At 46.7% G+C, this 21,333-nt stretch overlaps 1 protein-coding gene across 1 annotated transcript; it reads left to right on the top strand.

Moving 5' to 3' along the window:
- The first annotated feature begins 222 nt into the window (after nt 1-222).
- ACKR1 (atypical chemokine receptor 1 (Duffy blood group)) lies at nt 223-19,909 on the top strand. Its single transcript, XM_035098189.3, has 2 exons — nt 223-496; nt 16,662-19,909. Exons 1-2 carry the CDS (start codon nt 476-478, stop codon nt 17,568-17,570), a joined length of 930 nt encoding a protein of 309 aa, XP_034954080.1. The 5' UTR covers nt 223-475; the 3' UTR covers nt 17,571-19,909.
- Nucleotides 19,910-21,333: the final 1,424 nt, after the last annotated feature.

The following is a 21,333-nucleotide window of genomic DNA, read 5'->3' as shown; positions in this document are numbered from 1 at the left end:
TGGTCCTGCCGGTCAACCTGCCTCCTCCTCAGTGTTGCCCCTTGCAGAACTAGAAGGGAGGAAGGGAAGGATGGGTGAACAAACCTAAACTTGGTTGCTTCTGCCTGTCACTGATTCCAGCTCCACCTCTCTCACCAGCCTTTATTTCTTCCGCCCTGCCAGTTCCAAAGGTCACCAGCCCTAACTGCCCCAGAGGGGTCATGTCAGGATGTCCACATCCTCATTTCCCACCATCACTTCCCCATTATTTACACCCTGGCAACTGTCTCCAGGTTTCAAAGATCCCGGCAAGTCGCTGGCGCGACAAGTCCTTTGCTTCCTCTCTCCTGCTGAGGAAAGGAGAAGATGAGCACACAATTCTTGTTTTTCTTTCCACCTTCCTTATCTTATAAGAACATTCGCTCGCCTCTCGCAGGCAGACGGGTCAGCAACAGCATCGCCGTCACAAGACACAGCCTGGCTCTGCATCACAACCATGGGCAATTGCGTGAACATGGTGAGTCCTGCATCTCAGTGCCACCCTTCTTCTTCTTCTTCTTCTTCTTCTTCTTCTTCTTCTTCTTCTTCTTCTTCTCCTCCTCCTCCTCCTCCTCCTCCTCCTCGGGCGATCTCTCGTAGCCAAGTAAGATTGTCTTCCATAAACACGGTTTTAACAGTGAGTCCGTAAGTGACTGTGGAGGCCAATTCTGGATCCACACGTCCTTCCACAGTGGGGACATTGGTTTCCAGGCGGGAGTTGATCATGGTGAGGGTTTGCCAAGCGTGCCTTCCTCTTAGAGAGCCAGTGTGGTGTAGTGGTTAAGAGCGGTAGACTCCTAATCTGGGGAACCGGGTTCGCGTCGCCGCTCCTCCACACGCGGCTGCTGGGTGACCTTGGGCTCGTCACACTTCTCTGAAGTCTCTCAGCCCCACCCACCTCACAGGGTGTCTGTTGCAGGGGAGGAAGGGAAAGGAGAATGTTAGCCGCTTTGAGACTCCTTCGGGTAGTGATAAAGCGGGATATCAAATCCAAACTCTTCTTCTTCTCCCTTTCGTCCTGAGTTCGAGCGTCTTCAAAGTCAATGACACCTTTGGTAAGGGCTGTTCTCCAACTGGAGCGCTCGCAGGCCAGTGTTTCCCTGTTGTCGCTCTTAAGTCGCTCTTAAGTCTAGACTCTAGAACCCTTCCCCTTTAAATAGGGGGTTCACTCATAAGACCATTAAATGGGACTGAATCTGATTTCAGTCACTACAAAAATGTGGCCCTCTGTTTCTTTTGTGTCTGAGGTCATAGACATCCAACCTAAAGCCCTGACAGTACCATTTCAGGGTCTTCCTACTAATGCTGAACTTGTTGTTGTTTAGTCGTTTAGTCGTGTCCGACTCTTCGTGACCCCACGGACCATAGCACGCCAGGCACTCCTGTCTTGCACTGCCTCCCGCAGTTTGGTCAAACTCATGTTCGTAGCTTCGAGAACACTGTCCAACCATCTCGTCCTCTGACGTCCCCTTCTCCTAGTGCCCTCAATCTTTCCCAACATCAGGGTCTTTTCCAAGGATTCTTCTCTTCTCATGAGGTGGCCAAAGTATTGGAGCCTCAGCTTCACGATCTGTCCTTCCAGGGAGCACTCAGGGCTGATTTCCTTAAGAATGGATAGGTTTGATCTTCTTGCAGTCCATGGGACTGAACTGAAAGGTTCTAAAGGGAAAAAAGAAGAGTTTTAGGCTTGAATTTGGGGTGGATGAGAGGTCATCAGCAAAAGAACAGCCTTCTTATTTGTGGCAGGGGGTAATGTTATTCTGGGACAGGGTGGGGAACTTCCCCCCCAGCTTGAGGGTCTTTCTGGACAACCTTCCCGGTGGTGGCTGGAGATGGAAGCGAAAGAGGGCAGGAAAACATGGTAATTTCCACCTTTGTAAAGTAGGCTGGGTTCAACATGCACCTCCACAACCCTCTCTATCCTGCGTAGAAGAAAAGCAAGAGGCGTCCTCAGAGATCAAGGACACATTCAACTGACAGGTAAAGGATCCAATGAAATCAGGCCCCAGTTTAGCTGCCTCTGCCAATCAGAACAGGCAGCACCATGCTGGAGGGATGGGACTCAGGGTTGCTGTTGGCATCCGTCTGTCTCAAGGGACAATGGAGTGCGCCTCCGGGGGCGAAGTCAAACCGCTGGAGAATCACACCACCTGCTGGAGAATCACACCACCTGCTGTGGCTGCAGAGACTGGTAACGCGTAACAGCTGCCTCCTGTGTTGTTTTTGCTGCGTTAGCAGCACAGAAGAAACCTCTCAGGGGTGCAAGTCTGGGCAGTGTGCATGAACGTCCTGGGCTGCCCAAATGACAAGACGACACCCCCCCCCCCTCTTTCCTTGCTGATGTAGTAGTCCAAAGGAAAGCAGAGCAATCTGGTTGATACCAACTTGGCTGCAGGAGTGGCTGGAAGGAGACATACTCCATGTTTGTGTAGGGCTTGCTCCTTAGCCTTTCTCTTCCCCCAAAAAGATGACCCACAAGTCAGCAGGTACATATTTTTATTCACGGTTTACTCTCATGAATGAACGTAGCCACAAGGCAGCAGAGGTTTAGAATCGGAGCTTTCCTTCTCCTTGATTGACAGGTTGACAAGCCCCGTCTGCCCCTCACTTCCCTCTCCACAGCAGAAGCCACCTTCAGTGTAAAGCAGGCTCAGTATAAAGCAGATATATTGGTTCAAGATTGTAGTATATTGGGTGATTTAGTGCTTTTAAATTGGGTTTTAAGAGGATCTTTTACGTGCCATGAGAGAGAGAGAGAGAGAGAGAGATGGAAGGAGGAAATACGTCTTGCTGAGCACCCACCCCGCTCTGGAAATAACAATATTTATATAAACTAACAAGAAAGCCAGAGAAAGAGGCTGAGCAATCAATCCATAAACAGTGAAATATCAATATAGAAAATGACCCTGTTATACGACATCGTTCAAGGCAACAAACTGCATCGCTCTCGACGACACCCTCCTTAATTTCTGCAGCTAAATTTGCAAGTAATGCCACTCCGGGTACAATGGATGGGCTGCTTTGGCAGGGTTCGGGTTTTTGTCTCAAGGATTGCGGAACTGTAGCTTTAGGAGGGAGCCCAAGGGTCATCTAGCCCAACCCCCTGCAAAGTCTTTGACACACTGCATAATCCGCTTGCGAAATTTGTTGTTATAAGGTATGGCATTCACAGAACCATAAGAGCTGGAAGGGGCTCTAAGGGTCATCTAGTCCAACTCCCTGTAATGCAGGAATATCTAGCTGTCCTTTATGGGAATCGAACCTGTGACCTTGTTGTTATCAGCACCATGCTTAGTCTAACCAATGGAGCTAAAACAGTCATCAGCCTATAGGGTAAAAGGAGATTTGCTAGACAAATTCTCGGAGAATAGGTCTATCGATGTTTTCTAAATATAAGGTAGGAACATAGGGAGATGCCTTATATGGAGTCAGACTATTGGTCCAGCTACCTCAGTACTGCCTGCACTGACTGGCAGCAGCTCTCCAGGGTTCCAGACAGAGAGTATCTCCCAACCCTACCTGGAGATGACACTGGGGACTGAACAGAGACCTTCTGCATGCAAAGCAGCTGCTCTGCCACTGAGCGATGGCCTTCCTCTCTCTTCCTCCATCTTCAGAAGAAGTTTACCTCCAATTACCGGTGGGGGAGGCCTGTGGGGGCTCCTGACTGGTCGCTGTGCAAAACAGCACACAGGAATAGTGTTGATCTTTGGTCTAGAACAAGCCAGGCTCGCTTGCTCGTCTAATTGCTCCAGGGCTGCTTCTGAGTCTTTATTACAACGTGCCTTCTTTTGCTTTATGCTGTGCTCTGTATTTTACTGATTTTATTGAGTTTGCGATTTAGCCATTGCTCACCCTTTGAAATCCTTTGAAAGCCAGCTTGAAATCTTTTTTTAAAAAAAATGAAAAGATGGGAGTTTACAATGTTCCGAATGAATAAAACCAGAGGGAAGGAAGGAAGGAAGGAGTAGGAATTGGGGGTGCAAAGAAAGAAAGAGGAAAAGTGCTTCCTGGCAACCTGTTTATTGAGCATTCATCCTGATTTATTTGCCCGGGAGATTAGATGGCGTCAGAGCATTTGCCTGTGGGGAAGTTACCATGCAGCGTCGTATCACCACGCAATCGCTATGCCACACGTTTCCAGTGAATTTCCTTATTGCAAGGAGTCTGGTCTTTGGGGAAAGCTGATTTGTTCAGAGCCAAATCCACTTTAACTTTGGCAACCTGAATCTGCCAGTATGTGGCAGAAGCCTCATCTCTATTATACAGTGTAAGCATGGTTATAAAGAAGAAAGAATCATGGGAACTGTAGTTTGTAAAGGGTGCTGAGGGTCCTGAGGAGACCCCCACCCACATTCCCCTCACAGAACTACAACACCCAGAGTTCCCTGGGGAGAGGGGGCAATTGTTCCACCACTCCTGGAATTTTCATTTCTATTATTATTATTATTATTATTATTATTATTATTATTAAATTTATTGTTTATACGCCGCCCATCTGGCTGGGTTTCCCCAGCCACTCTGGGCAGCTCCCAACAGAATATTAAAACACTAGTGTATTTCAGCCCGTTCAATAACGGGCGCTAGAATATATGTGAGAGGAGCAGCGGGGCTGCGGCTTTCCCTCTCTCTCTAGAAAGAAAGAAATGCTTTTAATGATAAGACATAATGTTTAACTTGTGTACTAAGGGCAGCGGAGGTGCAGCCTTAGAACAGTTTGGACAGGAGGGTTCAGTGACCGCAGTTAGACGATTACATTAGCAATGCCTGATCACTTAATTCAGAATACATGGATAGAATCATAGAGCTGGGAGGGACTCCCAGGGTCATCTAGTCCAACCCCCTGCAATGCACTTCTCTGAAGTCTCTCAGCCCCGCCCACCTCGCAGAGTGTTTGTTGTGGGGGAGGAAGGGAAAGGAGAATGCCTCCCCCTTCGCTCCGGGAAGGCAAACGGCGAAAAGCCCCCGCCGCGCCGCACTTCGGCTTGGGGACTGGTTTGGCGGCGGCGGGAAAAAGAGGAGGAATTCCTCCTCTTCTTCCCGCCGCCGCCAAGCCAAAGCCGGCTTCCCTCGCCGAGGAAGCGCCGTCCCATGCCGGAGGTGCGCGGCAAGGCTGCCGGGGGGAGCGCTTCTTTCCCCCGCCGCCTCGCCGTGCACCTCCAGCATGAGACTGGGCTTCGGAGCGGCGGTTGGCGGAGCGGCGGTTGGCCGTTGTCCCTCCGTCCAATCCCTGTGTCTCTGGGGTACATGCGCAGTACCCCAGGGACACACGGGACAGCTTGGACGCAGGGACAACTTGGACATTATTATATAGGATAAGACATTAAACATTAAAAACTTTCCTAAACAGGGCTGACTTCAGGTGTCTTCTAAAAGTCAGGTAGTTGTTTATTTCCTTGACATCTGATGGGAGGGCGTTCCATAGGACGGGCGCCACTACCGAGAAGGCCCTTTACCTGGCTCCCTGTAACCTCACTTCTCACAGTGAGGGAACCGCCAGAAGGCCCTCAGAGCTGGGCCCTTGCAGATGGCCATGCAACCTCTTCCTTAAAAACTCCAACCATCTGACGGAGTCCATTTCACCGTTGAACAGCTCTTACCCTCAGAATGTTCTTCCCACTGTTTAGTCAGAATCTACTTCCTTGGAATTTGAATCCGTTGATTCAGATCCTACCCTCTGGAGCAGCAGAAAACAAGCTTGCCCCATCTTCCATGTGACAGCCTTGTAGCTATTTGAAGGTGGCTATTGTACCACCTGTTGTCTTTGTCCATGGAGTTTTCTTGGCAGGGATACTGGAGTGGCTTGCCAGTTCCTGCTCCAGGTGGATCATGTTTAGTCAAAACTCTCCACTATGACCTGTCCATTGTGGGTGGCCCTGCACGGCATAGCTCATAGCTTCTCTGATTTATTCAAGCCCCTTCTCCACGACAAGGCAGTGATCCATGAAGGACAGCATCTTAAAAAGCAGAGACATCACCTTGCCGACAAAGGTCCGTATAGTTAAAGCTATGATTTTCCCAGTAGTGATGTATGGAAGTGAGAGCTGGACCATAAAGAAGGCTGATCGCCAAAGAATTGATGCTTTTGAATTATGGTGCTGGAGGAGACTCTTGAGAGTCCCATGGACTGCAAGAAGATCAAACCTATCCATTCTGAAGGAAATCAGCCCTGAGTGCTCACTGGAAGGACCGATCCTGAAGTTGAGGCTCCAATACTTTGGCCACCTCATGAGAAGAGAAGACTCCCTGGAAAAGACCCTGATGCTGGGAAAGATGGAGGGCACAAGGAGAAGGGGACAACAGAGGACGAGATGGTTGGGCAGTGTTCTCGAAGCTACGAACATGAGTTTGACCAAGCTGTGGGAGGCAGTGCAAGACAGGAGTGCCTGGCGTGCTATGGTCCATGGGGTCACAAAGAGTCGAACACGACTAGACGACTAAACAACAACAACAGCAACAATTGTACCACCTCTCAGTCTTCTCTTCTCCAGGCTAACTATACCCGACTCCCTCAACCATTCCTCATAAGGCTTGGCTTCCCGACCCTTGGTCCTCTCGGTCGCCCTCCTCTGCACACGCTCCAGCTTGTCAATACGTTCTTAAACTGCAGTGTCCAGAACTGTCTGGACACAGTACTTGATTAAGGTGTTGGATGTGCAGCAGCTGTGGAAAAAGGTGGATTCCACGCAAGGGATCATTAGGAAAGAAGTTGAAAATTAAACTGCCAATATCACAATCCCTTTGTACAAATCCATGGTGACGCCACACATGGAATACTCTGTACAGGTCTGGTTACTACACCTCAAAAAGTATGCTGTGGAGATGGGGGCAAGGTTCAATCAAGGGGTTGTATTAAGGAAAGTTACAACATATTGGGCTTTTTAGCATAGAAGAAAAGGCAAGCTGGAGGGGAGAACACAAGAGGTGTAGGAAGAGAGCACAGACAATATGTTTTCTTTTTCACAGCACAAGAATTCAGGAACACCCTCGGAAGCTGAAAGCTTCCTAGAATTTTAGACATTACATAGAATCATAGACGTTGGACCCAGACCCTGAGGATCATCTAGTCCAACCCCCTGCAATGCCGGAATATGCAGTTATCCCGTACGGGGCTCAAACCTGCAACCTTGGTGTTATCAGCACCACGCTCTAGCCAACTGAGCTACCCAAGACAGATCAAAGAAAATACTACTTCACACAGTGAATAGTTCAAGTAGGAAATCTGCTCCCATAAGAGGCAGCAATAGCCATGAACTTGGGTGGCTGAGGGTAAGATAAAACCCATGGGGTATAAAGCTATCAACTCGTCATGATGGCCATGCGCTCTGTCCCCTGTCGAAGGCAATATGTCTCTGAATGCCAGTTGCTGAGAATCACCAGTGGGGAGAGCTGCTGTTGCACTCAGGGCTTCTCATCTGCATCTGGCGGGAGAAGAAAATCTTGCATTTGTATGTTGTTATGAAAGGAAGGAAGGAAGGAAGGAAGGAAGAAGGGAGGGAGGGAGGGAGGGAGGGAGGGAGGGAGGGAGGGAGGGAGGGAGGGAGGGAGGGAGGGAGAAAGGAAGAAAGAAAGGCAGGCAGGCAGGCAGACAGACAGACAGACAGACAGACAGACAGACAGACAGACAGACAGACAGACAGACAGACTTAGGCTAGATTTAACTAAAGTCTGGTTGAGGAAGAGTTGGATGAGACCAGCTAGGCATCTCATTCCAATTCCACCCTGCAATCTTATCTAAATCTCAGGAGACCTAGTGAAAAATTGTTCCATCTTCGTTCACACTAGGAAGGAGATCCCAAGGGTGCAGGAAGGAAGATTATTATATTTATAAAATAGCCACTCTTCCCACGCTGTGGCGATTGGGGGTGGGGGTGGTGGATATAAATGAAAACCATTTTCAATCAGCGACCAGTATGCAGGCCTAAATCAGCGCTTAATTTCTACAAATTAGAAATAACAGGCCTTCAGTTTGTCTGGAAACCTCCAGTCTCTGATCACCAGAGTCTCTTTAGAGAGGAAAACTGTGTATTAGCAATGAGGAAAAAATGCATTCTGCTTTGTTCAGCTCTGACTTAATAGGGTTGAGCACTTTCTAAAGCATACTATTAAAAAGAAGAAGGAAAAAGCACAAAGGCTAAGGCTGCAAGTCTGTAGCCACTAATCTCAAAAGACATGTGTAATTTGCACTGTAAGAGAATGATCTAGCGCAAGGGTTTCCAAACTCCACACCCCGCCCCCCGACCACTTGAAAATTACCGAGGGTCTTAGAGGACCACTTAATGGTTTATCTGCCCATTGTAGCAATTGTAATGAACTGCTGGATGCTGTGTGATTTATAACAGTATTTTATTGCTCCTTTTAGGCTATAGTCAACTAATGTTTACTCAGAGTAGACCCTCTGAAATTAATAACTATGGCTAATGTAGTTTTATTAATTTCCATTGGGTCTACTCCAAGTAAAGGTTTAGTTTACTATAACTATTTTTTGTTTTGCATTTCAGTGTAGATTCAAACTGTAACACAATAAAGTACAAGAAATGGAAGAAGCAATGAAAATGCAATTAAAAATCAATATGAATATTTAATCTGATAGGTGTGCTATCTCCCGTCTACTACCACAAATTCACAGACTGAGGCTGGATCTACACAGATTTTTTTTATTAAAACAAAAACCGCTATGAAAAAATATAGCTCCCAGTGCAATTTTCCATTGACTTTGGATCGCTGCTCTACAGCGCCATCTGGTGCCACATTTTTATAACACATTTATAATGTTATAATTGACCTGTATAGCGGAGTCCGCTGTGTGAATGAATCTCTTGGACCATTGTTGGTTTATGGACTGCCATTTGGGAATTCCTAATCTAGGAGGGTTTTAGTTTGAATCTTGTCTCTGCCAAGCACACAGTAGGTAGCTTTGGTCAAACCTCGGTTCTCCCCCTCACCGCATCTGTCATATGAGGATAATAACAGCAGCCTACCATGTGCTCCATGTCAATTTCATGACTTATAAATTAAGTCAATCCTGTTCCATTTCTGCATTTGTTAGATTTTAAGAAAAATGCATGAAAATGAGTATTTATGACAAAATGCGTATTTACTAGGGGTGTGCAAGGGCCTAAGGTTTGCCTTGAATCTGTGTTTTTAAAGAATAATAAAACCCCATCTATTTCTGAGGCACTCTGTTTTCTCCTTGATCTGTGATTTAGGTTCCGAGTCACTCTCTATATAATGAAGTTCTATGTTCCTCACTCATTCTTATGGCAGATCTAAAAATATCTATGCTTTCTTTCTTTTGGTATAAGCAGGTGAAATTTGCAGGTACAGGAGCTCCACTCCCCATTGGCTTACGCCTGCCAAATTGCAGGCAAATAGGTTCAGGGGCCTTGAAGTAGATGAGGTTAAAAAGGGATTGCCGTATTTTTCCGTGTATAACACGCCCCCGTGTATAAGACGGCCCCTATTTTTGGAGACTCCAAATTAAGAAAATGGAGGGAGATTGCCCAGAGTTGTTGAGCTTTTTTGAGTGGGTTGCCAAAAATAGCTCACCCACCAGACCGACGCTGCCAATCACATGCATCACTGAAGCCGCCAATCGCCCACCCAATTGGTGCAGCGGCAGCCAATCATCAGCAGGCCTTGCCACAGTCACCAATCACTTGCCCAATCACCGCTGACAATCTCCTGCTCGCAGCTGCAACCAATCGCCCGACCCCCTCTGCACTATCCGTGTGTAAGACAACCCCAAATTTTTAACATGATTTCATAATTAAAAAACAACAACATCTTCTTATACACGGAAAACTACGGTAACTCTTCCCTATAATCCGTGTTAGGGCTGTGACTTTCTTAGGTCAACTAAAACTCCAAAAGCCATTGCCCAGCTCAGCTTTCATTCAAGGTGAAGCTGTCTCGAATGCTGCCTTGCAGGATGTTGAAGATGGCGATGGTTTCAAGTAGAGCAGCAGATCGTTTTTTTAAAAAAGTGAAAGGAAGTATTCAACTTAAAACTACTATCCACTGCTCTGCTTTAGTAAAATAAATAAATAAATCCAGAACTCTTCAGTGCTCCACAGACAGGATTCAAGACAGCCTCACTTCATGAAAGCCCCATGGACCTAGAATAGAGAAACTCAGAGACATAGCGAAGCATAGAGAGACAGGGCCGAAAAGTGGAGAGCAATAGAATGCTTTGTGGGGGGCCAAATATGACCCAGATGCTCTATTAATATTGTGGGTTGACTTGGGAAGGGTAAAATAACCCCCCAATTTGCCTTGTTCTCCAGCCCCAGCACTTCATTCTGCTATGTTTGGGTGAACCAAGAACTGCATCAGAAAATCCAGACAAGTATGAAATCCAAAGAGTAATTTCATTCTGATCCACGCATTTGTCCAAGAGATGCAAATCAGGCCAGCCTACGTCAGAATTCACAAAATTAGGAATCCTGGAGCATTCCCTAAATTCAGATGCCCATTACTGTATTGTATTGTGTTTGCGATGTGCAAATAATACTGACCTACTCTCGTCTTCTGCTTCCGTCGTTGTTTTTAAGCAACGTTCTAAAAATGAAAATGGATACCTGGATCAGTTTTTAAAACAGAAGTTTCATACACAGTGCTTTGCAAGCAAGAAACACATGTTTATATTCCAGTTGTTATGAAATGCAAAAAAAAAAAAGGTGTGCTTTCATCCAGGGATGATAACAGAACTCCCAGACCCTGAACTTGGGAACACGGAGAGAAATACCTTTCCATTATCCAAAGATAACTACATTTCACTTCACACATGAACAGAACTATTCCTCTCCTCTTGGACACACTTTTAAATAGCTGATCGCTGTCTCCATACGCTCTGCCAAAACTTCCCTCCCCTAATTGCATAGAGCCACCGAGCATTACCAGACCCTGAAATATATCCCCTGACTCTTTTCCTCGCGCTTGAGCTGGTGGAACATCTTCCTGTCTCTTATTCTCTACAATCCCGCCCTGCCCTGTGTTGCTAAATCTCTTAAAGCAGCTGAACTGGTTGCCGGTTGTTTTCTGGGCCCAATTCAAGGTGCTTTCTTCAACATTTTAAGCCAAGGAAGGAAATGTTATTCCATACTGAGTTTAGAGCCGCCTGTGCTCTAAAGCTAGAAGATGGGTGCTCCTGATGGTCCTTCCTCAGTTTGAGGAGTGTGGTCCAGAGGCCCGGGAAATGGCCTTCTCAGTGGTGGCTCCTCATATTTGGAGCTCCCTCTCAGGCTTCATCTCTTTATAGTTTCAGGTGGCCTGTTAGGTCACACCTTTTCCAGCAGGGTGTTTTGAGAAAAAGAGACCTGATTGCTGCCTCGAATAGCAGTGATAACCGCCGTTGTTTGGCTATTTGTTACCATGTATGTTTTAAAGGATTGTGCTGCTTTTATTTTATTTTTTCAATTTCCTCTATTTGCCTGTTGTAAACTGCCCTTGGGTTGCGCAAAGGGTGTTAGTACAGTGGTACCTTGGTTTGCATACGTCTTGCTTTGCATACATTTTGGATTACAAACACATCAAACCCAGAAGTGTGTGTTCCGGTTTGCAACCTGGTTTGCAAACCAAGGTACCACTTTTACGATCCAAAGAAAGAGTCTAAACGCTTAAAAGAAGATAAAGGTGGCAACAGCCTCTGAAATGGTGGACCCAGTTCCTGCGTTAATGTAACTGGCATGTGCTGGACGTCTCTCTCCCCCACCCCACCCCCAATGGAAAGTGTTTTCATGCGAACGCAAGTCCAGACAGGGCAAAATTGGCAGCCTTCCTAGGACAATCTCTGAGTTTGTTTGCACTGTGGAGTCACAGGGGAGACTGGCCCTGCCAGGCCATTGTTCTCGACTGTTAATTACCGTCAAAACAGACATAATTTGTTTTGTTCCTGGAGAGTCTGGTGTGGATTCTGTGATTAGAGGAGGCCTTTCCTCCTGAAGTTGTGTGTCTTGTCGGCGTACAAACACATAACATAAGGAATTCACTTGCCAGAAGTTGGAGGCGGCGATTTTAGCTTAGCCGTGTTGTTGTTGTTTTTTAAAGAGAACTGGAAAATACCGGATCCAGGCCAACCCAGGGAATACCCAACCCAATCCTGTCAGCTTCCTCCCCTTCCTTGGTCTCAGTCTTGCCTTTGTACAAATGAGCAGGGAGGAGAATGGGGACCAGACGAAAATGAGTTGGTTCTCCTGAGGGCTGGGCAGCCCATGAGGTGGACTGAAGCAGCCATCTTGGGTGGTGGAATCCCATGTGCAGCCATAGCTGCCAAGTTTTCCCTTTTCTCGCGAGGAAGCCTATTCAGCATAAGGGAATATCCCTTTAAAAAAGGGAGAACTTGGCAGCTATGTGTGCAGCTTCTGGTGAGATCTCACCGCCAGCTGCCACCACACAACCACAGCAGGCAAGGTTTCGGCGCAGGCCGCAGCCTCTCTCCACCTCACCTCAGGCAGCGAAATGGGCAGGCCGCCCCTAGATTTGCCTGCCATTTACCCTGGTTCCACCTCCTGGCGGGCTTCCTGCCTTGTGTTCTATCAGTCCTAAAGGGAACCAGCCACCCAACAGTTTTTTTGTCTTTTTCGGTGATTTACGTAGGTGGAGCTAAGTTACACCTGGGACCCTTTGGGACAGTTTTTTGGTGTCTGAAATGGGACCATTTGAGGCCCAGAGAGGGCATGGCGGTACTGAGACTGAGCAGAGGCTTTTAGAGTCTGATGCAAGGTCATAATAGGCCTGACAGAAGCTTTCAGGCTATCTATCAGGCCTGTTGCACGGACGTCATTGCCAAAACTCAAGTTTCTATTTTCATAGAATGGTAGACTTGGAAGGAATCCTGAGGGTCATCTGGTCCAACCAAGGAATCTCAACTAAAGCATCCATTTTGTCAAAGGTTCGCCAGCTGACAGACTGCTTTGCCCATGCTTAATATTTCCTGCTACTCGCTAGAGATGTTTGCCTCTAAAAGGCAGGCTTCTCCTAATCCGGATTTTCCAAAACAATCAGAGCACTGAAACACAGCCATCCCTTGAAATTTGTGCTTGCCTGAATTTTGCAATATAGTTCACCAGGAAACCCACCCCCCCCAAAAAAAAAAATGTGTAAAGAAACTGCATAGTTTTTGATGGGCAGCCTATTGGTGAACATTCGAAAACTTGCATTGCATTAAGGAGAATTGCTTTGCAAACATGTATGTTAGGCAAGATTGCATACAGAAATGTGCATGTCCAGAGAAATTTGCACTAAGACGCTGGTGATTTCCAGGAGGGTTTTAAAAAAAAAATCAAAATCCTGCAAAATGGTGTGGAAATGTGGAGAACTGAATTTAAGATTTAAAAAATGAGAAACCAAAATTGACAGGCTCACCTATCTTTGTTCCTCCTGGTCCTCTGATCCAGGGTCGTCCCCCTTCTGCAAGTTGAGTCATTCTCCAGAACTTTACTCCCCTCTTTCCCCAGGCCACCTAGTATGCAACAAACAGAACTCCCAGGCAATTTGCTTGTTTAAGAAAAGGCTAAGGTGGGAAATAAATTTCCATTAATTCAGAGCCGCGGCCTGACAGGAGAGGCATAAAGTTATCAAAGCAAATATGAAGGAGGGAGGCTCATTTACATGCTAGCTGAGTGTGTCCTTCAGTGATGACTTTTGGACCAAATAGATCTACTGCTCCTTGAGATCTTGAAGCCACATGTGCATGCGTGTGTACACACACACACACACATACACAAAATTATTTTCCTACACCTTTCTCCAAGAATGCCTGATCGTTCACTAAACAAAGGTTTAGTATGTGCAAGGGCTGCAAACAGCTAACTCATATTTTTATTATTGTTATTGTTATGTACTAAGCTTGGATCCTAGAACAATAGGCATGTAGGATCCTAGAATGCAACAACTGATTGGCCTGCAGGAAAAGACCAATCAGGCCCCAGGAGGGAAGCAGAATCAGCCAATCAGATGGGACTCACTGTGTAAATAATGTATATGAAAGCTTGAGGTTTGGGGGGCATTTCATTCACTGTTTTACAAGCTGCAATAAAGAGCATGAAGTCACTACAGGACTCCAAGTATATTTCAGTTACTAATTATTTAAAAATCTATACCACCCTATACTTGAAGGTCTCAGGCCTTTATTTGACAGCAGAAGAAGGAGCACTCCTGCCTGCCGATGTCTCTCCCCCCCCCCCCGGTCTCAGTATTGCCCTTTGCATACCCTCCAAGTGTATCGGGAAAAACCAGGACATCCCATTTTCAATCAGAAGAGAACGGCGGCCATTTTGGTTGCTGTGATCTCACGCGATTTTATGGTGCTACCCCCACCCCACCTCGCAAAAAAACGCTTTTCCAGGGATGCAATGTCGTGTGGCGCCCCAAAACATGTGTTTTTGGATGCCATGCCTGAAAAGGTGCTTTGGGTGGGGGGCACGGCAGAAAATCACAGCAGGTCACGTCAACCAAAATGGCTGCCATGCTCTCATGATGATGGAGTCCCAGATTTTGGCTCCAAAGTGTCTTTGTAGAACTCAGCAGGGAGGAGGAAGATGGGGATAATAACTAGAATTATTTGCCTCTGCCTGGCGTTGGTTCTGGCTCCACCTATCAGTGGCTCGGGCTCCATATCCTGTTGCCTTCTGCCCCACTGGTCCCAATGGGGCACCATACATCACTGCGCAAACCTACAGCTAGCCAGGGCCCGATAGATATAAGAGGTGGTCTCAGCTGCAAAGCCCATCCTTCTCAGAATGGAAACAAAGAGAAGTTAAGTCAAAAGCTACGAGCAGAGAAATTTGTGGCCGTGCCTTTCAAGCCCAGGTAGCAGGCGTCCCTTCCCAAATGCAATTACTTTGGGTGAATATGACAAGCAAAAAATGGATGCCAAGCTTCCCATCAACAGCCAATAAATCCAGCTCAGGGTGGTTTATGGCTCTCCCTCCCTGATCCTCCAGACAGAAATTGACCTCGGATGTTTATGTTATCTTAAGTCTAGAGAAACAGGGAAGCGTTCGAAGTACGGGTCTGCAATAGGAAACAAACTTCATTTGGCGGACCTCAATTGTTCCCCAATGCCAGCAGGGACCAGGTCCAGAACTGCTTCGCTTCAGCAAGGTGGCTCCCAAGGCTATCCTTTCCAAAAGCCAAAGGAAGCCACTTGGCTCAGGCAGCCGATCAGGCAATGGAGGCTGGTTCTAATGGGACCAACCATGATTTTCCCTTGGTCAGCCGCCACCTGCCTGCTTCCTTTTTCCCCCAACCATGCTCTTCTGGCCAGCTTCCTCCTCCTTAGACTCAATGATGCCTTTCTAGAACACAGCAGGAAGATGGAGGAAGAAAGGAATGGAATTGGAATGGCTCTTCCTGCCATTGGCTCTGTTCTGCCTCCACCTAATTTTGGACTCCCTGCTTCCCCACCCTGCCAACGGGCACCAGCCACCACTAAGATTTTGTTTGTTTGTTTGTTGCAATTATATCCCATCTTATTTCTGCAAGAAGCTCAAGGTGGCGTACATGGTGTGTCCCATCCCGCCCCCCCCCCATCTCATTTAATCCCTACCTCAAGGGCTGCCTCTCTCCATATGAACCAACACCAGACTCTGCAATCGTCCTCTGAGGCCCTTCTTCGTGTGCCCCCTTCACAAGAGGTCCGGAGGGTGGCAACACAAGAACAGGGCCTTTTCTGCAGTGGCTCCTCAGTTGTGGTATTCTCTCCCCAGGGAGGTTCGCCAGGCACCTTCATTATACACCTTTAGGCACCAAGCAAAAATGTTCCTCTTCAGACAGGCTGATTGACACGTCAAGCCCTTGTGGGATGGAAGTTATTGGTTTGTTGTTGTCCTTAATTTTGTTATGTATTTTGTGGCTTTTTTTAATCTTGTATTTTTATGTTGTGAACTCCCCAGAGATCTTTAGATGAAAAGTGATATACAAATAAAATATAAAATAAAATAAAACAGCCCTGTGAGGTAGGTGAGGCGGAAAGGCAGTGACTGGCCCAAGGTCACCCAGGGAGCTTCATGGCTGAGTGGGGGTTTGAACCCTGGTCTTCTAGGCCGTAGTCCAACACTCTAACCACCACGCCACACTGGAGGCAGATCTACACTCATTGTTTTTAACGTTCGCAATGCATTATTTTTAACATTCATAATGCATTATTAAAATGTGACACCAGAGGTTGCTGCGTAGCAACCCAAAACCAGGTAGACGGTGTGGAAAGGAAGCAAAAAGGAAACTAAAGAGGACTTTCCCCATCTTAACATTTCAGAACGATATTTCCAATTTTGTTCTAATAAGGTCGTAAAAGTGAGTGTAGATCCAGCCTCAGGAGAGGCAGCAAAGGAACGTAGGAAGCTGTCTTATACTGAGTCAAGCCGCTGGTCCAGGTACAGTATTGCCAACCCTAACTGCCAGCAGCTCCCTGGGGTTTCAGGTAGGCATCTCCCCCACCTAGAGACACCATTAGGGATTGAGTTTGGGCCCTTCCATATGCAAAGCAGATCCTCCACCCCTGAGCTAGCTACAGACCTTCCCCGTGCAACTGCTTCTGGTGACATCATCCATGCATTTGCGTTTGGTTAAAATAGTTCTGCTTATTTATTTTTTTAAGGGTGCGCTCTAAACCTCTGTGTTGTGTCTCACCCTTTATTCAGGACAGGAGCCCAAGCCATGTCTTGGAATCTGCTGACTTTGCAGACCTGCTGGCCACCTGGACCGAGGATTATACCTATGAAGATACCACGCTCGCTGACAGCGCTCTCCCCGCACCGTGTTACAGCACATTTTGCTCCTCGGTCGGCGGCGTCATCCCCACATTCCTGGTGGTAGCTGGCACTTTGGGCATCCTCGGCAGTCTCGCCCTGGCCATTGCCTTGGTCATGTGCTTCCGGCTTTGGGAGCAAACCGGGCTCGCTCTCACAACTCTGTCAACCGCCCTCTTTGCCACCATCTTGCCGTTTTTCGCAGCGGGGATCAGCTGGGGCTGGACCTTTGGGGACGGGCTCTGCCGGGTGGCACAGGCTGTGAAGTATGGGTGCCTGTTTTCCCAAGGGCTCTTGGTGGCTGCCTGTGTGTGCCCAACGCCCAAGGCAGCTCTTCCTGGCTGCCTTTTGCCTCTCGTTCTCTGGGTCACAGGCTTCCTGCTTGCGATCCCTGTCGCCGTGATCCACGGCACGGCTAAAGACGGGGGAGCAATATGTGCCCTGAGCCAGGCACCTGAGGTGCTCTGGTGGTCTCTCACTCACGTCATCTTCTGGCTGGCTGTTTTCTACATCCTCCCAGCGGGGATCGCTCTGGCCAAGGTGGCGCTGAAGTGGCAGAGGGCTGGGTGGCACCCGCCTGCAGCCGTCACTTGGGTCTTCTACCTTCTATGGATGCCGTATGGAGTGGCCCTGATCCTGGACATGCTGCTGCAGATGAACCTGCTCACCCATACTTGCAGCTTGCAAGAGCATCTCAGCTACTTCCTGGGGCTATCCGAGGGACTGGGGGTCCTCCACTGTATTCTGTGCCCCTTCTTAGTTCTAGGGATGGTCATCCATCACCAAAGGGCTGCCCAATGAGGCAGGCAATAAAAAAATTGGGGGGGGAGTGTCCAATTGCAATCAACAGAGCTTTAATCTACAAATCATTTTGTATCTGCTTCTGCCTGTGCAACAAATCCTGGAGGGGGGTGGGGGGGACTTTCTTAGAATTTCATAGTAGCCAAGCTTGCTAAATAAATAAAGTTCTGCGGTCAGGCAATCCCAATTCTGCTTCCAGAAATGGTGGGTTCTGCGACGTGAATTCTGCAACAATGAGCTATTCTACCTCTGAAAATTTAAGCAAGGCCGTGAAGCACATGCCACATACCACTGTGTTTATATAATTTAGCAGAATTTAAACGATCCCCTGTTTTGAGTTTATGCAGCGACAAGCGGGTTGCTAACTCGTTTGGGTCCTATCAATAATTATACCTTCCTGGTTGATAATCCCTTTCTGTCCCTCTTAATGAAAACACACACTAATCTGAATCATATTATCATAAACTACTTTACTATCAGATTCATTCAGGTTTACAGAGCTGTTCCTGAGGGCAGGCTTAGGTTACATAACAGATAAACTAAATACTAGATAGTAGTGAGTCATGAGAAGACTGCATCCGAGCAGTTACCAATTAACACTCCTAGCAGCAACCGACCAACTGACCACATAGAGGCAGTTAGTCCTCTCGGAATGTTGAACTTCACTGACAGCTTTGTATCCCACAACCACAAGTGTGGAAATTTTATTCAGACCTACATTTTGGGGCCCCTGAAACTTTTAAATGCTATGAGGACCACTTTGCAACCAGCAACAAGGTCTGGGTAACCACTGTTATTGCTAAAAAATAACTACTACATCTCAGATTTTGATTAAAATCGCTGTACTGTGCTATCTCACTCTTCCCAAGTCACTGGTGCGAATAAATATTTCCTATGCCGTGTAGTTTTCAAGTTGTGTGACTCAAATTGGGTCTAGTAGACCCAACCTTTTAAAGCCATGTGGACCCAACCTGGATCAGGCTGTGGCCTACTAGTTGTCCTGGCTGATATCTGGTTTTCAACATCGTGATATATCTGCAGCTAAATAACACAATATGCTGATATATCACAATATCTGGAATGTACCTTGGCTGCTTCTTCCTCCCCACCTTAGGGGAGGGAGAAGCAACCGAGAGAAAAAAACCGACACAAGCCCCCATACCAATCCCACTTCATTAAAATTGCTCAGCTGGGGGGGGGGGCTGGAAGCCTCCCACCCCTCAGCTGAGTTAGCCCCCATACGGCTCCAGCTTGTGTGAGCCGGAGGGAGGGGGGCTTCCTCAAAGGCACACACAAGAAAGGAGATGGAACCCAAGAAGGTGCTCACCCAGATCTCTTCTCAGACTCTGTCTCTTTGCCTGCCTGCCTGCCTGCCTGCACCTTTGCCGTCCGCAGGCAATTTGAGCTGGCGCGATGTACGGTATTGCCAGCTCAAAATGTCTGGAACCAGTATCACAATCTGAGCACCATACTGTTTTCATTTATTTATTTTTAATTATTTAATTAGTTGATTTTTAATATATATATATAAACATACAGCAAAAATAAATAAATCAAAATCAAAATATTAAGATTGCTCTGAATCTCCTGACCCCCCCCCCCCAATCCCTTCCATGGGTCCAAATAATAATATTTACAATAATATTGACCGGTACACAAGCATATCAATACTTGTCCAAATTTTTGCCGTTCCAAATTATCCAAACTTTCCATTACTTTACAAGTGTGATTAAAATCCTGCTAATGTTTTAACCTGCTTACAATGGCCTCGTAAATAATTTCTACATATAGGACATTTCTATATATAGGACATTTAATTTCTACACATAGGACATTTAAGGATATATATTAGTTGAAATATGGGGAAGCAGCACTGTAATATAGTATCTGATGAACCTGAGAGAGAGATGAGTGGAAGTCAAATAGGAGGGGAGGAGATAAAGGGAAATAATTAAAGGAGATTATAGGAGGAGTGTATTTGGAATATTATGACTATAATAATTTTGGGTTTGAGTGACTGAAGAACTGTTGTCTGTATTTTCTTCTTCATTTTTTTTCCTTTCTTTTTTTCTTTCTTTTTTCTGTTTTGCTTTTACTCGTAATTCTTTTAGAGTTATGAGTATTACAATTTGAGTTGGATTTAAGTTGAATGTATGAATTTAATTTTCAAGTTACATTTTTATTGTTAATATTAGATCTCTTATTTTATATGATTTTGTATGTTTTCATTACTATTTCAAGTGTGTGTATGAGTTTATGTGTGTGTTCATTTTAATTTGAATCTCAATAAAGTTTATTTAAAATATATATATACAATGGCCTCGTAAATAAATCATAAACTTTCCCCCATTCTTTTTTGAAGTACTTGTCTTGTTGATTTCTGAGCTTCCCAGTTAATTTTGCCATTTCGGCATAGTCCATCAACTTGGTTTGCCATTCTTCTTTAGTTGGAGTCATTTCTTCCTTCCGTCTTTGGGCTAGCACCATACTGTTTTCAGACAATGTGCCAATATATCGCCCAGCTCCAGCCCCAGCCCTGGCCCATCGGTTGAAAACCGATGCTCTAGGGCAGGCATCCCCAAACTGCAGCCCTCCAGATGTTTTGGCCTACAACTCCCATGATCCCTAGCTAACAGGACCAGTGGTCGGGGAAGATGGGAATTGTAGTCCAAAACATCTGGAGGGCCGAAGTTTGGGGATGCCTGCTCTAGGGTGAATTCAGCCTGCCAAATAATAGGGAGATGGGGGAGGTGGCTTTGGGTAAGAAACCAGCCATATTGTAGGAAAACAGGGCCATGGTTCTTTGTGATAGGAGTCTTCAAAGTTGACTCTTTCTTTCTTTCTTTCTTTCTTTCTTTCTTTCTTTCTTTCTTTCTTTCTTTCTCTCTCTCTCTCTCTCTCTCTCTCTCTCTTTCTCTCTCTCTCTCTCTCTTTCTTTCTTTCTTTCCCTCTTTCTCTCTTTCTCTCTCTGTTAGGGGTGGGCAGAAATAAAAAGATAAGGATAACCCGGCTGCATGATCAGGCCAAAGGCCCACCTAGCCCATCTTCCAGTTCTCTCACCTTTCCCTCTCGGGCAGCCAGGTAGAATGGCTGCAAGTGACTGTGCTTTGGGGAGGGGAGAGAGATCATGACTTTTGGCCTCCTTCAAGTCAGCCCATCAGAAGGGCCTGTGACATAGCTGCCAAGTTCTCCCTTTTTTTAAGGGAAATTCCCTTATGCTGAATAGGCTTCCTCACGAGAAAAGGGAAAACTTGGCAGCTATGGCCTGTGATAGAGTTTTGCTTGCTGGTCCCAGTTTCCTCCCCGCCTCCCCCCCACACACACACTTTGGAGAGAAACTCTTCGACCATTCTACCTGAGAATATGAATTTGCCTCACACCACATTGGACCATCTCATCTTAAGACACAGGTTGCCTCTTCGTTCGCAGGAGAGAATAAAAGCCTGGCTTCATTCTCTCCTGGCGTCTCTCCCAGAATGCCTCTTGGGACCATCATTCTTCTTCCATCTCCGGGGATCGGTCCCAGCGCAGTGGGCAGAGAAAGGCAGCAAAAAACGGGTCCTTGTTTCTTCCTTCTCCTCCCACCTCCCCCATGAAGATGCAGTATGTTTTGCTGGAGAGATTCTGGCTGAAATGTGACTGTCCCCCCCCCTAACCTGCCAACGGGTCATTTGACTCAAGGCATGATAGGAGGGCACCCTGGGGCCTATTTCTGTTTACTAGCGGGTAGCAGAATTGCTCGCTCCATTAAGGCTGGCAGTAG

The sequence above is a fragment of the Zootoca vivipara genome, chromosome 16 (genome assembly GCF_965207765.1).
Source record: "Zootoca vivipara chromosome 16, rZooViv2.hap1.1, whole genome shotgun sequence".
Classification (NCBI taxonomy): domain Eukaryota; kingdom Metazoa; phylum Chordata; class Lepidosauria; order Squamata; family Lacertidae; genus Zootoca; species Zootoca vivipara.
Note: the sequence above shows the minus strand (reverse complement) of the source record. Positions and strands in the feature narration are given on the sequence as shown.

Bases quoted from the DNA above. Each gene is read 5' to 3' on its own strand.
- ACKR1 (XM_035098189.3), top strand. From the start codon at position 476: ATGGGCAATTGCGTGAACATG. The intron at 497-16,661 runs GTGAGTCCTGCA...CCCTTTATTCAG, and splicing joins TGGGCAATTGCGTGAACATG to GACAGGAGCCCAAGCCATGT.